General features: G+C 50.4%; 2 protein-coding genes across 7 annotated transcripts in view; one reads left to right on the forward strand and one right to left on the reverse strand.

Moving 5' to 3' along the window:
- The window catches only part of RFFL (ring finger and FYVE like domain containing E3 ubiquitin protein ligase), a 63,726-nt gene that overhangs the window by 3,760 nt on the left and 45,614 nt on the right, over window positions 1-14,352 (reverse strand). For 4 of the 6 annotated variants that reach the window (XM_032457746.1, XM_032457744.1, XM_014556469.2 and 1 more), the window contains exons 3-6: window positions 6,824-7,222; window positions 3,739-3,822; window positions 2,578-2,788; window positions 1,399-1,422 (exon numbers count right to left, since the gene is read on the reverse strand). In XM_032457746.1, coding sequence (XP_032313637.1) covers window positions 1,399-1,422; window positions 2,578-2,788; window positions 3,739-3,822; window positions 6,824-7,222 — 718 coding nt within the window. The remainder of the gene's footprint in view (window positions 1-1,398; window positions 1,423-2,577; window positions 2,789-3,738; window positions 3,823-6,823; window positions 7,223-14,352) is intronic. The other 2 variants (XM_014556470.2, XM_032457743.1) reach the window with 2 other exon arrangements.
- On the forward strand, window positions 10,288-13,111 carry LOC116656827 (ferritin light chain-like). Its single transcript, XM_032457749.1, is given in 3 exon segments — window positions 10,288-10,989; window positions 10,992-11,110; window positions 11,507-13,111. Coding segments are annotated over 3 exon segments (669 nt in total). The 5' UTR covers window positions 10,288-10,625; the 3' UTR covers window positions 11,693-13,111.

The following is a 14,352-nucleotide window of genomic DNA, read 5'->3' on the forward strand; positions in this document are numbered from 1 at the left end:
AGGGACTCCAAGACAGTATTAACTGCTCAGTGCAGACTGTTCTCAGTGACAGCTCACTGGCTTGTGCCAGTGGTAACATACAGTGGGCACGGCCAGTATCCTCGTTCAGCTGCAGGAACAGAAAAACCTTCACGTCCAAGCAGACATCTCCAGCACATTTTAACTGGTAGCCTGACCTGGCCTAGTACCAGCCACCTCTGCTGTTCCCCAGGGAATTCCCTCATCCTCTGTTGCTTCTGCATTTCTTTTCTTGTTCCTGGACTATTCAAAAAGTGAAGAGATAACTGTGGTGGGCTGGCTATGAGAGTTAGTGAAACCTATTTACCCCCCAGAGGAGCTGTTGGCCCTACCAGGGAAGGTTTGGAAACAACTGAATTATATAAATACCCAAGATGAGCAAGAATAATTTACACAATTTCACTACTGATTACTTCTCTCAGGATTAACAAGCTCATCAAGTCAGGTGCCAGCATTGTCCCAGGGAATCGGAAAAAGGAAGGAAGACACCAAGTGGAGTGGCCAGATCTTGGTATTAGGAGAGGGTCTAGATCTCCAAATGATTTGAGGGAGCTCAACTCTCGAAACTTTATCAGCCAGAAGACTGTGCCCCACTCTGGGCAAAAGGCCATTTTACTAAATAATGAATTTGGAGAGTCTTCTGAAAAAAAGTTTTAAAATGCTTTGCAGGCCCCTACACTGAGAACATTCATTCTTGGCGAAAAGCTTACAACCATACAGCCTTCAGGCTTTCAAAAACGGCTGACATATTTTAGAATGATCCAGTATGATTTCTGCAATGCATTCAGGGGGTATCCAGAGGCCCAGTGGTGGCTGAGTGCCATACAGAGCACTAGATGTGACACCTCCCCTGATTTGTTCCCAGAGCAGCTCTAACCACTACCCAGCCCTGTATAAACAAGGTTCTCAGGTCATCACACCCTTTCTTTTGGGTTGGTACCAGAAGCTGATAAATATCCAAGTGACTTCCCTGAAGGTGCACAGAGACCCTCCCAACTCAGACCGAAATAGAGTGAAAACTGTAGGGGAGGGAATGCCTTAGTCCCAGGAGTAAGGAAGATGACCTGGACGTGCCAGGTGCCACCACTTGCTTTGTGGAATACCTTACAAATACTGGTTTCTGCACTCTGACAATCCAGAGGTATGCAGATCATGCTGTCCCTAGGTGTGCTGCCTGCCACTCCTCTCCCTTCCCAGGGACAGCAATGGGTTTTTCTAAAGATGCTGAGAAGCCTTGGTTCTCAGTGAACTCCCGACACCCTCTCTGGATACAGATATGCTCAAGATTCTCAGACTGTTAACAGGAATCAGGGCTGATGGAGGGAAAGGACAGAAGAGCTGAGAGCCTAAGCCTGTTCCCAAACAGGAACAACTACGTACCGTTTTGGTCTTCAGCACCACACACTGAAAAGGGAAGAGAAAGAAGTTATCTGAACATGTGATGGCATGAGAAAAGTCTCCACCCACCCTGACTTCACTTCTGAACTCTGACTGCTCCCCTGCTGGGAACCAGGCCGGCCAGGAGCCCAGACAGACCCCCCGCCCTCCTCACTCACACTACACGTGGAGAACTCACACACAGCTCCTGCTGGTGTGTCTGGTCTAGTCTTAGAAAAAGGGATTCCACTGCTTTGTCATGAACAAAACTGCCAAGTAGGAAGGATGCTTCATAGGCACAATGTCCTTTTTTATTGCTTTTGAAGCCAGGATTAAAGTCAGGAAAGGAGGCGCAGTCTGTTCCAGTCAGCCAGGGAGTGTGGTGCAGTTCCCAGCACAGCCATCTATTCCCCAGGTCCTCACCACTCTAGGGAAGCTCTGGGGACAACCCAAAGGGAAGAGTGTGATCAGGTGACTGGTCAGATGTCCCCTAACTCTGATGAATTTGAGCTCCTGGGAGAAAATGTGAAATCTGACTTCAACCACTATTCGCAGGCAAGGAATCAAAATGTTGACCTGAGGGAGCCAAGCCAGTTGTGGCGGGGGGGGGGGGGGGGGTGCGGGGATGAGGGTAGTTTCTGAGTGAAGTCATTTCAGGAAATGCGGAGTTCCAGACAGCTGAACACACCTCTCTCTGTAAAGTATCTTTTCCCCCAAACTTATTTGACCACAGACCTCTGGGCATGGCTGAGAATGATACCATGTAGAATGCTTTGGGAATGAACAAAAGGAACAACCCAAGTGCAGGCAACACAGACACGGCCCTCCCGCGCAGTGCGTGCAGAGCTGAGTGCTGGTAGAGGGGGCAGTGAGTATGGGGCGGGGGACGGACGTATGGTGGGAAAGGCCAGAGGCTTAGACCAGGAAATCCTCAGTTCAAATCTGGGCTCTACAAGAAAAGATGTATTAATGCCTATTTCACAGACTGTTGCAAGGTTCCAGTGCCTAACCTGATCCTAGCACTCAACTCCAAAGGACAGCTATTATTAGATGGTGCGAATGCGTCAGGTGACTCCTTCCTGGGCTAAAAGCATGGAAATTTAGTCAGGTTGATGTCAACTATAAAGCATGATAGCCAGCACTCTGGAAATCTGTGCAGCTGCCACCCAGAAGGCCCCTCACCCAGGTGCTGCAGTCCCTTCTGATCCTTGTACAGCCGCGTCACCCTCTCCATCAGCTCCCACTTCTCACAGCAGCCCTTGTAGTTGACGAAGTTGCGAGCCAGGATCTCTTTGAGCTGACGCACAGTCAGACCTTCGATGTCCTCCAGGTCGGTCAGGTCAGACAGAGAGGCCCTCCGGCCCGGGACGAAGCTGTCCTCTGAGTCCACGGACTGTAAAGGCAAAGATGAGATCGGTGGGCTTAGCACCCCAGCCCCAGCCAAGGCTCTCTCTCCAAGGACTCTAGAGCCCTCATCTCCCTGTAACTTTTGATGACTGACCTCAAGAGGAATAGGAACAGAGGCAAGAGGAGTACCTGGTACGGTGCTTTGCACCACAAAATAGGCCATAGCCTCTTCCTGACCCAAGTTCCGTGGGCAGGCACGTCCAGCCACACACCGACCGATCAGTGTGACCTGGCAGGAGGAGCGGCACCGGTCTGGGTCAGATGGCCCCAGTTCTGAATCCTGATTCCTCCACTGATTAGTGCTCAAAGAGTATGGGACAAGCTGCTCACCTCTGAGCCCCTCTGCCCTCCATAAAGAGGAGGCCCCACCACACAAGCTCCTGTGAAGGTGAAATGTGGCAGCACAAGGAACCCATGAGAATGGTGCTGGCCACCCCCCACCCCAGGAGAGTTTCGCTTTCCCACGGAAGAAGCCAACTTCCTGGGGAGCGCTCTTCTCTCCGCAGCCTCGACCGCAGCTCCACGGCCCTGACGGCTGTGCCCTCTGGACTGGCCCCGCCACGGCCGAGGCCTGAACCCCTTCTCACCTTTCCTCCTGATTACCTGGCCTCCTAACCCTGACGATGGCTGCTGTGCACTAGAAGCAGAAAGAAGGGCCAGGATTCACACAGCGGCACCAGGAGCCTGCCCCCTGGCAGCTCCAAGAATCAAGAGACGAAACTAGTGGGCCATGCGGCTCCCCACTCTCCGCTGTGACCTCACAGCTCCACACTGACACCTTCCAAGGTCGCTGTGGAACGCTAGCACTAAACTCCACCCCTGAAAATAGAGTGTCAGAAGGACTGTCATCACACACTGATCCTTCTCTCTCCACTCTGAGTTGGCTGAGAGGTTCCTAGGGACAGCCTCAGAACATGGGGGGAGCAGAGGCCCCACCTGGGTCTCCTCCTCAGCAGGTGCTCTGGCCGTGCTCTCCAGGTGGATGGGCTCCTCTTGGTCCTGAGACACATGGCCATTGGCCTGTGGGAAGAGAAAGGTGCCATGACATCCACAGAGATGTCCCAGGGCTTTGCACAGCGCAGGCCTCTCCCCAGCTCACACAGTGCTCCCGTCTCCCCCAGCAATCTGGAATCTTGCACAACAGCATTACAAAGGCTGCTCTTTAACAACACTGTCAGGCAGAAAAACAACACAAATAGATTTCAACTCTAGAACAAGAGCGCATTAATTCTGCCCACCACCAGGATGGCATTACCGCCACTCACCGTCAGTTTAGTCTCAGCTTGAACACTCTGAGCAGAAGGAAGGTCACACACCCACTGCTCTGCGGACTGCTCTCTGCCATCGAGTTTCTTCTTGATAATGACTTCAAACTGCCCTCCCTACAACTTCCACCCACCATCCCTGGTTTTGACCCTCAGACCAGTGTTAACTATTTTCTTCCCAACTGTTCATATCATGTCTTCCCTTCCTCCACACTGAATCTCCCTGGCCCCCCCCATCTGGCCCAGATGAGACACAGTTTCCAGACCCTCACCACCCTACCCCCTCTTCCAGCTAATCGCTGCTCTCACATTCTAGAAATGTGCTCCAACCAGCAGGGTGCACTATCACTAAGAGCTGTCTTGAAACCTGGTCAAAATGGTTTTCATGCATTTAAGAATCTATTAGCCTAAGACTGTATCACACAAATGCCTGTGCTTAAGAAGTTTCATTCTGCTTAGAATTCTAATTTCTCAAGACGTTCCTCCAGGAAAGAGCAGTCAGAACAGTGAGTCTCCTAAATCTCATCACCATATAAGCCACAAATCCCTTAACTAGATCCTCTTTACTCACTGCTCCCAGCTGGCAAAGGGCCTAGTGTGAGCCCAGAGCAAAGAGGTATCTGAGCTCACAGGCCTTTTCCACTAGACTCTTCAGAGCACCAGAAAAGGGACAAGCTGAAAAACCAGTCACTCACTGGCCCCAGCCACTCATCTCAAATTAGGATGCATAATATGGAGCTAATTAAGAAGAGGCAAGTAACCTCATGGTGGAAATGAAGGGCAGGAGCCACCAACACCACCAAAAATGCCACGTGATGACGGGCTCCCATACACAGCATACATGTATGACGAAGATGCATCCAAAACGTGTCTAGTTTCCTCCTAGCTTTAAGTGGATGTGGTACCCCTGGCCTCCTGGTGTCACCTTGGAGTTACAGTCTTTCAGAGCCTAACCTCTGCCTAAGTAGACAGCTTTTACATATCCTTTTTGTTTTCTCCAAGAAAGAGAAACTAGATCTCATGCTGCAGAGCACGCTCCTCTCTTCTTGGTTTGCCCGCGGGCTAAATCAGAATCTACCACAAGGATCTGCCGATCGCTGGGCTCACTCCACACACTTCCTCCACCAGCAACTAGTGCCCTGGAAACAGGGAAAGGAAGGAAGCCTAGCGCGGCAAGCACTCCGAGCAGATGGGCACCCTGGGTGCAGCTCACTGTACAGCTGTCGGGCAGCCTTGCACAAGTCACCTCGCTTCCCCGGTTCTTCTGGCTTGCAAAATGCAGACCTCACAACATGGGATGTGAGCTGACCTGTAGGCCATCTGACAAAACCAGTGAAGTACCCAATGAGATCTGATAACACGGTATGCCCTGTGGGTACAGTTTGGAAACTTCTGATTAATAAAAGGAAGCTTAAAACCAACTCCTTTTATTGAAAAACCCACCTGAAGTTTTTTTTGGGGGGTGGGTTCCCTCGCGGTACTCTCCTGGCTCCCCACAGAGAAAAACGCTCACCCAAGCAAAGGGAGGAGGTCAGAGCAGGAGGTAAAACCTGTCCAGCAGACAGAGCCAGACTTTTGGAAAGAGTTAAACTCCAGAGCATGCTGGGGAGAAAGCAGCCAACAAGGGAGTGAAACGAGCTTCCTGCAGGTAAAGAGAGCTGTCACAGTGGCTTTTATGCCTCAGTGCTCGTCAGAGCTGAATCAGGGCCCCGTCCTGGCAGAGGAGGTGATCATCAACACAAGGCAGCAGCCACCCACACCTGTGAGGGACGGACAACACCCCTACATGCTGCTCTGAGAGGCTCAGAGCTCTTCAGACATGAGATTGTGCTAGTCAGTCCTTCCAGCATCCTGCCAAGAGCAAAAGTGGTCCGGACTACTAACCCCATTTCACTGTAAAGGATCAAACTTCGCCCATGTTGACCCAAGGGTCAGTGACAAATTGGACGTGGAAACCGGATCTCCTAGGTCCTAAACCTCCCACTACTGCCCAAGCTATAGAAATAAAAGGGTCACCAAAGCACTGAAGTTTATCTATGGGACATCTTCCCGCCTCCCACAACGGTGAGGTCCACCAGCATCACTCTAACCCTGTAGCTGGTTTCTGTGTCTACCTTCCCCCTTTAGAGGGGCTTTCTGAGGGCAGGAGCAGTGGATTACTCACTTCCATCCTTGCCATGCCTATTTCGTAATTCATCCGCTGTGCTGTGCTGACTATCCCCAGGCCCGACTGGGATGCTGAAGAGGCTGCTTACTGTCCCCCGGCCTGCCCACCACCCCCCACCCGGACAGAGGCTGGCAAGAGAAGCGGCGTCCTTGCAGGAAGTCAGTGTTTCCCTCCTCTCCCTTCCCTCTACACGGTCCTTTTTTCCCTCTGTGCCTTGTGATGGCCACTGAGGAACCGGATTCCTTATCCCACTAAGGAAGACAACGACAAAGCTGAACAGAACTAAATGGAGAGACTAACAGTGAGTTTTCTCAAACTATTTCTGTGACAATTAAACTTTTAAAGCTGCCTAACTAGGATATGTATGTATTAAAAACAAATGAAAAACAAAAACCTGGTACCCTGAGTCAGTATCTCTGGAAAAAAGTGAAAGCAGGAGTCTGATGTCCAGAAAACATCCGCCAGGATCAGTAAGCAGAACGGGGTCACATAACCGAGATGCTCGGCCTCGCCCCTCCCACCACGCAGGGAGTGGGAGGAAAACGAGCCCCAAACTGGCAGAGACCGCGAGGCCGCCAACAGCCCGTACCTGAGCCCGGGCTGGCGGCGCAGAGGTGGCCGGTGCAGGTGAGGAGGGGAGGCTAGGGGAGGTAGGCGGTCCCGTGCTGGTGTGAGGCTGGCTCAGGAAGGCCTGCTGCTCGGGGAAGTCTGGGGACAGGGTAGGGGCGTGAGTCCTGCCCTCCTGGGCGCTGGCAGGCTGCTGGCCGAGCACCAAGAACACCAGCTCCTCCTTCTCCCGGCACATTTCAGTGGAGATGTCATGGAGGCTGAGATAGTCCCTCAGGTCCTTCACCTTCATCTTCATGAGCTCCTCCCGCTGGAAGGCTGTGGCTCGGAAGCGTTGGCAGAGAAGGCAGAGGCGGGGCCCGCTCCCGACTTGGCTCGAACAGGTCATGCAGAAGTTTTTCTTACAGTCCAAGCAGGTCTGCTGTTTAGAGCAAGAAGCAGAGGAAACCACATCAGACCGTGAGAAGAAGACAGAGAACATCGGGAGCTGAGGGCAGCCCGGCCTGCGAGGCCTCCTCCATCACTCACCGAGCTCCTCCTCCACCCGGGGCACAGGCCACCTTGCAGAGCTCAGGTTAAAAGCCACTCAGAGGTGGCAGAGGCCCTGGACACACCACGTATCCACACACACGTGGATTGTTTCAACTGAGGCTCACTTTATTCATCTTGTTGACAGGGAAATGGAGGCTACCAGCTTTGGAATAAAAAAGCCCTGCATTTTTATCAAGTCTCTGGCCTCCATTTCTTGTGGCGCCACCTTGGCAGTGTAACTTAGCCTCTCTGGCCCTCAGTTTCCTCGTCTGTAAAGCAGGCAAGGTAACAGCAACCAGCCCCTGGAACTGCTGCAGTGGGGAGAGACTGCATTTGGCACGGCTGACACATGAGCCTTCCGTAAGTGTTCACTGTTCTAATTACTGTTGCTAGGAAATACATGTCAATGATGAGATCCAAGATTCAAATCCTGAACTATGTATGATTTTTTCTACTTTATCGCTCAGATAAGAGAGCAAATGCATAAAGGTTATGGTGGGGACTGTTGTTACTGCAGATACTACTAACTGAGTTTACTGAGGGGCTACAATGCGCTAGAGCTATACTTAGCTTGCCATTTACTTCTTAAAGCAACCCTGCAAAGTACCTGTTTCACAGACAAAGCAACCAAGGCCTAGAGAGATTAAGCACCATGATCAAGGGCCAGTAGCAAAGAGTGGAGCTGGGTTTTACTCCAAGTATGTCTGAGTTTAATGCCCACAGTCATGCTGTTTCCACCAGGCCCTGTTGCCTAACGGCCCCACGCCAGCCTACAGCAGAGAGGAATCAAGGGCCTGGCTCTCTGTCTCCAAACTCCCAACCCAGGGCCCCATCATCCACTGAGGCTGGTGCCCAGGCTCCCCACCCCAGGAAGGCCCACTCGGAGAGCTGGGAATTCAGTGGTGCATGAGAGCATATCCAAGGCAAACATTTAGACAGCAACAGGAGGCCCTCTGGACACGATGAGGGAGCTCTCGTCTGTGAAAGTACAGAGCGTCTCGGATGGGTGACAAGAGCGCCTGGCAGGCAAGCTGGTACCGCCTGGCAGCAGCTACTCCCACAGTCACAGACACCACAACACAAGAAGGCTTGCAAGATTCGCAGGAAGCAAATCCCCCGGCCTCCCTGCAGGCTAAGCTAGCACACTGACACCTGACCGAGCTCTGTTCCATCCAGGAGCAGGCCACACTCCATAGGGGTCATCCCTGGGCCCACGGGGATGATCCTGGAGGGCTCACTAGCTAATCCCTTAAAAAAATTAAAAATGTTTCATCCTGTGGTGACTTGAGTATTAATCTAAATATTTCTGCTCCATCTTTTCTAAGTATAGAAAGCTATTCAAGCTAACAAGAATGCCCAAGAGACTTAGATTCCCAGAGTTGAAATCACACTCTTGTGTGGAGCTGAAGTCAAACTCCACATAGCTGAGGTAGTTATATTTAGTTTTGTCTAAGTGTCATTCGTATAGTAAAGGGACATGAGCTACCAGCCATTTTTGACTATTAATACTTGGAAAGCACTGGAAAGGACACATATCAAGCTTCTTTATTCCCTACACTGTTACAACCAGACAATAAAATGTTCAGAAACTGATCTGAAAGGCTGCACAGCTGTACGCGCCATCGTAATGGTTCTGGGACCAGCACTCAGGTGGAAAATGGATGTTTTGACGTGTGGCGGTTCATTTGTATCTAAAGCTTTTCTACTGGATAATGAGATGTGAACTGAGTGATGAACTGAGTGAAATGACCAGAAGTCCAGGTCATAAAGCTGTAGGTCCTGACCTGGAATATTATTTAAGTCAATGCAGTTTGGCAGGACCTAGGCCGACACAATTAAAAAACCCGGAGTTGCTCAAGTAGCCAGATCTAAACAACTCTCTTCTTCAAAGGTGTGGGGCCTACTGGATGTAAGGTCAGAATGCAAAGGCAGCAGCCCAGCTTCTACGTCTCCACCCCCAGCTCACCAGGAACTCTGAAGTCCTTGCATCTGAAACATACCCTGAAGGAAAGGAGAAAGGTCTAAAAGCCCACTCTGCAGAGGCAGCAGAGAACAAAGGAGAAGGAAAAGCAGCTGTCAACAAATGTGGGAAGAATGTGCAAAATTTGTATCAATTCTAGCTAATGGTGCAAACCAACTGAGTAACAAGGTGGGATGAAAGATACCTTAGTGGAGCCGAAGAGCCTGCACAAACTCCAAGAGCCACATAATCACGAGCACTGGAAGGCCTGGAAGGCGGCAGGGGCTCCTCGGCAGGCACCGCCCCACAGAGGCGCCCCCGCACTGCTCCCCTTGGCCCAACTGCCCTTCTGTGTTCTGCCCCCTTCGCAGCCATGCTCCCTGGCACCGGCCAGCCCCACATTCTACCCCCCACCAACCCCTCCTCCGTACCATCCTTCCATAGGCATTCCCTCCTGCAGCCCACTAGGGGAAGGGGCAGCCCGAGGAGTGACACACTACGATTAAGTCCTGGCTGGCCACCTCCCAGCTAAGGGGACCTGTGCAAAACATATAACCTCCCAGAGCATCAGATTCCCCACCTGTAAAGTCAGATGCTCAGCCTACCTCGAAGGTCTACAGAAGTACTACACAAGATCAAGCATATCAAACCTTAGCAGGAGGTGGGCACTCCATGCACAAAAAGGTATCACAGTCACCTCTTACTCCCTTTCCCCTGGGCCTCATCTCTGAGCCTGGGCCAGTACCTCGGAGCCACCAGCTCTTTCTACACTGAGATTTGAATACCTCTGCCGTGTTTCCAAGCACAACCCCCCTGCCAAGCCACCACCTCCTCCTCCTCCTCGAACTGGTCCAACAAAAGGGGCTGGGCACCAAACTCCCTCCAAAACTGTCAGGGCTGCAGCTAAACCACATGGAGGTGTTACCAATACTGATGGGATATTTGGTTTGTTGCAAAATTCCAGCCTGCCATTTCTCTCTGAGACTGGAAACTCTAGGAAGGCAAGGGCTCCATCTTTCTATCAAATCCTTAATTAATGCTGTCTGTGCTTTGTACCCAGTGAGCGTTTAGAAAATACTGACCACGATGAAGAAAGGGAAAAAAAAAAGATAGTATCCATGTAATCATTTCAATTCAACCACTTCTAGAAAAGGCATTTCAAAAGCCTATGGCTGGCTGTTAAATGCCAAACCCTTAAGATAAGATGCTGATCCACTTAAGCACGAAATTACAAGTACAAAATCCTCATAGGAGAAAACATCCTTAATATTCACAAAATTCACAGTGCGTTCAGCAGTCCCACGGATCTGTCTCTTGCTTCAACAGCGTTCGGATGGAACAGACACAGGGACGTTCCTTGCTCCAGCCTCCAATCACCCTTCAACCTTTTTTCCAGTCGCATCCTTCAGAACCAGTCACTGTGCTATCTTCAGCCTCTGGGACCAGCCAACACCATTTTGTGAGCTTAACTCCTTATTACCAATCAACCATGAGCTCCCAGATTCTTCAGAATTATTCCAGTGAGGTTGAGGCCTCCATCAACCCACTGGTCAACATGCTTCTGCTGGCCTCCTACACCTACCTCTCTCTGGGCTTCTATTTCAACCTCGACAATGTGGTTCTGGAGGGCATTGGCCACTTTTTCCGTGAATTGGCTGAGGAGAAGCCCGAGGGCAGGGGGCATCTCTTGAAAATGCAAACTTCCAGGACATGCAGAAGCCATCTCAGGATGAGTGGGGTAAAACCCAGGACGCTGTGGAAGCTGCTATTGTCCTGAAGAACCTGAACCAGGCCCTTTTGGATCTGCGTGCTGTCGATGTCACAATACCATGTACACATACACACCGTATACGGAGAGCTGATGGCTACTCTGAAGCTTTATTAAGTTGTACAGTCTTATATAGCAAAGAAGAATGACAAGGGAAATGGTTAACAGGCAGCGTCTGGCTCAAGGTCAGAAGACCCTTTATGTTTTGGTAAATCATGTTCGTGTTGGCACCAGCGAGCCTTACAGCTTATCAGGGCGGAATGTATGAGAAACGGCTGCTTCACAATATTCTTCTTGGACTCAGGCGGCTGTGCCTGTCTTAGGTTGCCCCCCTCTGGGGATCTTACCCGTCCTTGGCTAACCAGCCTTCTCACCTCTGAGTCTGCAGCTTTTTATAACTTGTTTACCATTCCGGCCCAAGGCTCGTTCCTTGGTTCCCACAGGAGGGGGCCTACACATGCCCATGCGCAGACCCACATTTCTGTGACTTCCTGGAGAACCACTTCCTGGATGAGGAGGTGAAACTCATCAAGAAGATAGGCAACCACCTGACTAACCTCTGCAGGCTCTCTGGTCCCCAGGCTGGGCTGGGCGAGTATCTCTTCAAAAGGCTCACCCTCAAGCACAACTAGGAGCCTCTGCAAATCAGCGTCCTTTATGGAGCCCCTGCAACCCAGCGTCCTTTATGGAGCCCCTGCAACCCAGCGTCCTTTATGGAGCCCCTCTGGTGTCAGGGATTCTGCCTGAAGCCTCTCTGCAGTCACCAGGCAGCTTTTTAACCATCCTGGAGCCCTCTCCCAAGCCTTGGACCAAATGAAACAACAAAGCTTTTTGCAACAACAACAACAACAACAACAAAAAATTCACAAAATTCATTGTGAATTACACAAACTTAATTCATCCTTTTGTGGCAAGAAAATACTGTACCAGTAACTATCTTTTACCATCCAAACTGGAACTTTCCTTCCCCCTACAAGAGCTCTTCTTGCTACAGAAGCTTCCTTGTCTCTGCACGGCTGCCCCATCTTCCTGTCAGACTCTGAGCTCTCTATTAAAGGAGGATGATGTTCCTCATCTCCGCTGTCCTAGCCCAGGCAACACCTGACACAGTAGATACGGAATAGGAAAAAAAAAAAGTTCCTTATTTTAATCACTACCACACTCCTAGGTGCCCAGGCCATATCCTGTCTTCTTTAGTCTGACCTTCTCCTCCTCCATCTCATCTGCTCTCATCGGCTGCATGCCCTCGTACCTCAGTGGCTAAGTACTTTTTGGGTCTGAGCCTCAAACTTTCCATCTGTAAAATGGGTTAACAAGCACTACTTCACAGGCTCTGGCACAAAGAGTTGCTCATGGAATGGTAGCTACCTGGATCATTCTCAGCCACCACTCTAGACCAGGCTCTGGCACTGTCTCACAGGGAGCACTCCTCCCACCACTCTTATCACACCAACGTCCTCAAGAAGCCACGTCTGCTCCCTGAAACAGACCCATAAGGTTGTTGCTTTGTTCAAAATCTGTCTAATGGTTCCTTGTTGTCAGGTGGCGACAAACTCCTTAAGAGAGTTTGGCTGTCATGGCCCTTTACCACCTGACCCCAACTTTGCTCCCCTCAATTCCCAAGTATCCTGCACTCTGGCCAAACAGGCCACTCGCAGTCCAAATACACCCTGCACCTGCTCCCCATCTGGTGCCTCCACTCCAGCCACTGCTCTGCAAATCAATAAACCTCCCTTCACCCGATGGGAATTATCAATTTGCCAACAATGCCTGATTCCCTAGTACTTAACTTATGCAACTGACTATCATTAGTTCTTTGTAAATGTGGGCCTCCTTAACTGGAGAGTAGCTCCCTAAGGGAAAGACCTATGTCGTAGCACTCTCTCGGCAAAACTATAACCTCTAGCTGGCTACCATGCTGCTGGGACAGAACTGGGCTTCAGGGAAATCTTTGGCACAGAACTGTGAGCCATAATGTTATGAAAATAGAAACTCTTTGATCTACTTCCTCTTTTTCAAATTATTCTCAACTCAGATGTCCATTTATTCATTCATTCTTCTCATTACTTCTTTTTCCCCCCTTTGGTGGTGGTGCAATTAGGTTTTTATTTTTAGAGGAGGAACTGGGACTTGAACCCAGGACCTCATGCATGCTAAGCATGTGCTCTATCACTTGAGTTATATATAACCTCCCATGTGTCAGTCACCATTCTAGACGTTGGGGATAAAGTTGTGAGCAAAACTGACAGAAGCTTAGAAGACAGGCAATCCACACACATATGTATGTCGGGTGGTGATAAGCACTATAGAGAAAATAAAGCCTCTTCTCACCATCACCCAACCATTACTCTCCTTTCTCTGGGGCGGTTTTCCCCGCTCAACCACTTCCTCCTTCTGGCTGAGCGATGTCAAGGATGCATTAGGTCCCCTGGTTCTCTCAAGTTTTGAACTGACGTGCTGCCCCTGAGCCTGGGTCACCACCACTGTCCTCTGCGCTGTCCTTCTCCATCTCTGCACCAGAGTCTAATTGACTTTTAAAAAAGGGTTCAAACAAACTTACTGCAAATTCATGCTGCCTCATTAAATGAGGGTTTTCCCTAGTCCTTTCTGGCCAGGTATTTTGCCACTTCTATTAGTCTTTCCTAGCATTTCTCACAGCGTAATAATGGAAACAGCAAGCGCTTTGACTGTCCAACCGACTCTTGATGGACTTGAGGAGTCCTTGAAACCTCCACCTTAGATAAAGAAAACAATCTTCATCTGTAAAATGGGAACAAATAGTAGTAGTACAGACTTCTTAGGCTGTTATAAGGATGCAATGAGATAACACATTTGAAATGCCAAGGTCAGTGCCAGGCATGTAACCAGTACCCAGCGGCCTTCTCTCCACCTCATCTCAGGTCCTAACTCCACCCACCATCATGGAGAGGACTGAGGCCACGTGGCGCTGAGTTCCTCCTACTCCCCACTTCAGTTTCGACCTGTTGACTTAACCTTTTCATATAAAAGGAAGAGCAGCTCTCCCATGAGCCACAGCCCCCAGCCCCCAGCCCGCAGAACTCTGGTTGAGTTCTCCGTGACGGGGGTAGTCAAACAAGTTAACAACAAAGCCCCACCATGGGCCCACCTCCCCCGCACCACAGTGAGGTGCAGGCAAAATTAAGCCTACAGGCAAAATGCCAGTCCTCCATCATCTTACAGGCACAAAGGTGTGGGTGGTCAACACTTTCAGCTGCAGAAATCGACATGCTGTCTTCTGGGAGAGAGTCTGAGAGTCAAAGACCTATGTTTG

This window comes from Camelus ferus, chromosome 16, assembly GCF_009834535.1.
Source record: "Camelus ferus isolate YT-003-E chromosome 16, BCGSAC_Cfer_1.0, whole genome shotgun sequence".
Lineage (NCBI taxonomy): Eukaryota > Metazoa > Chordata > Mammalia > Artiodactyla > Camelidae > Camelus > Camelus ferus.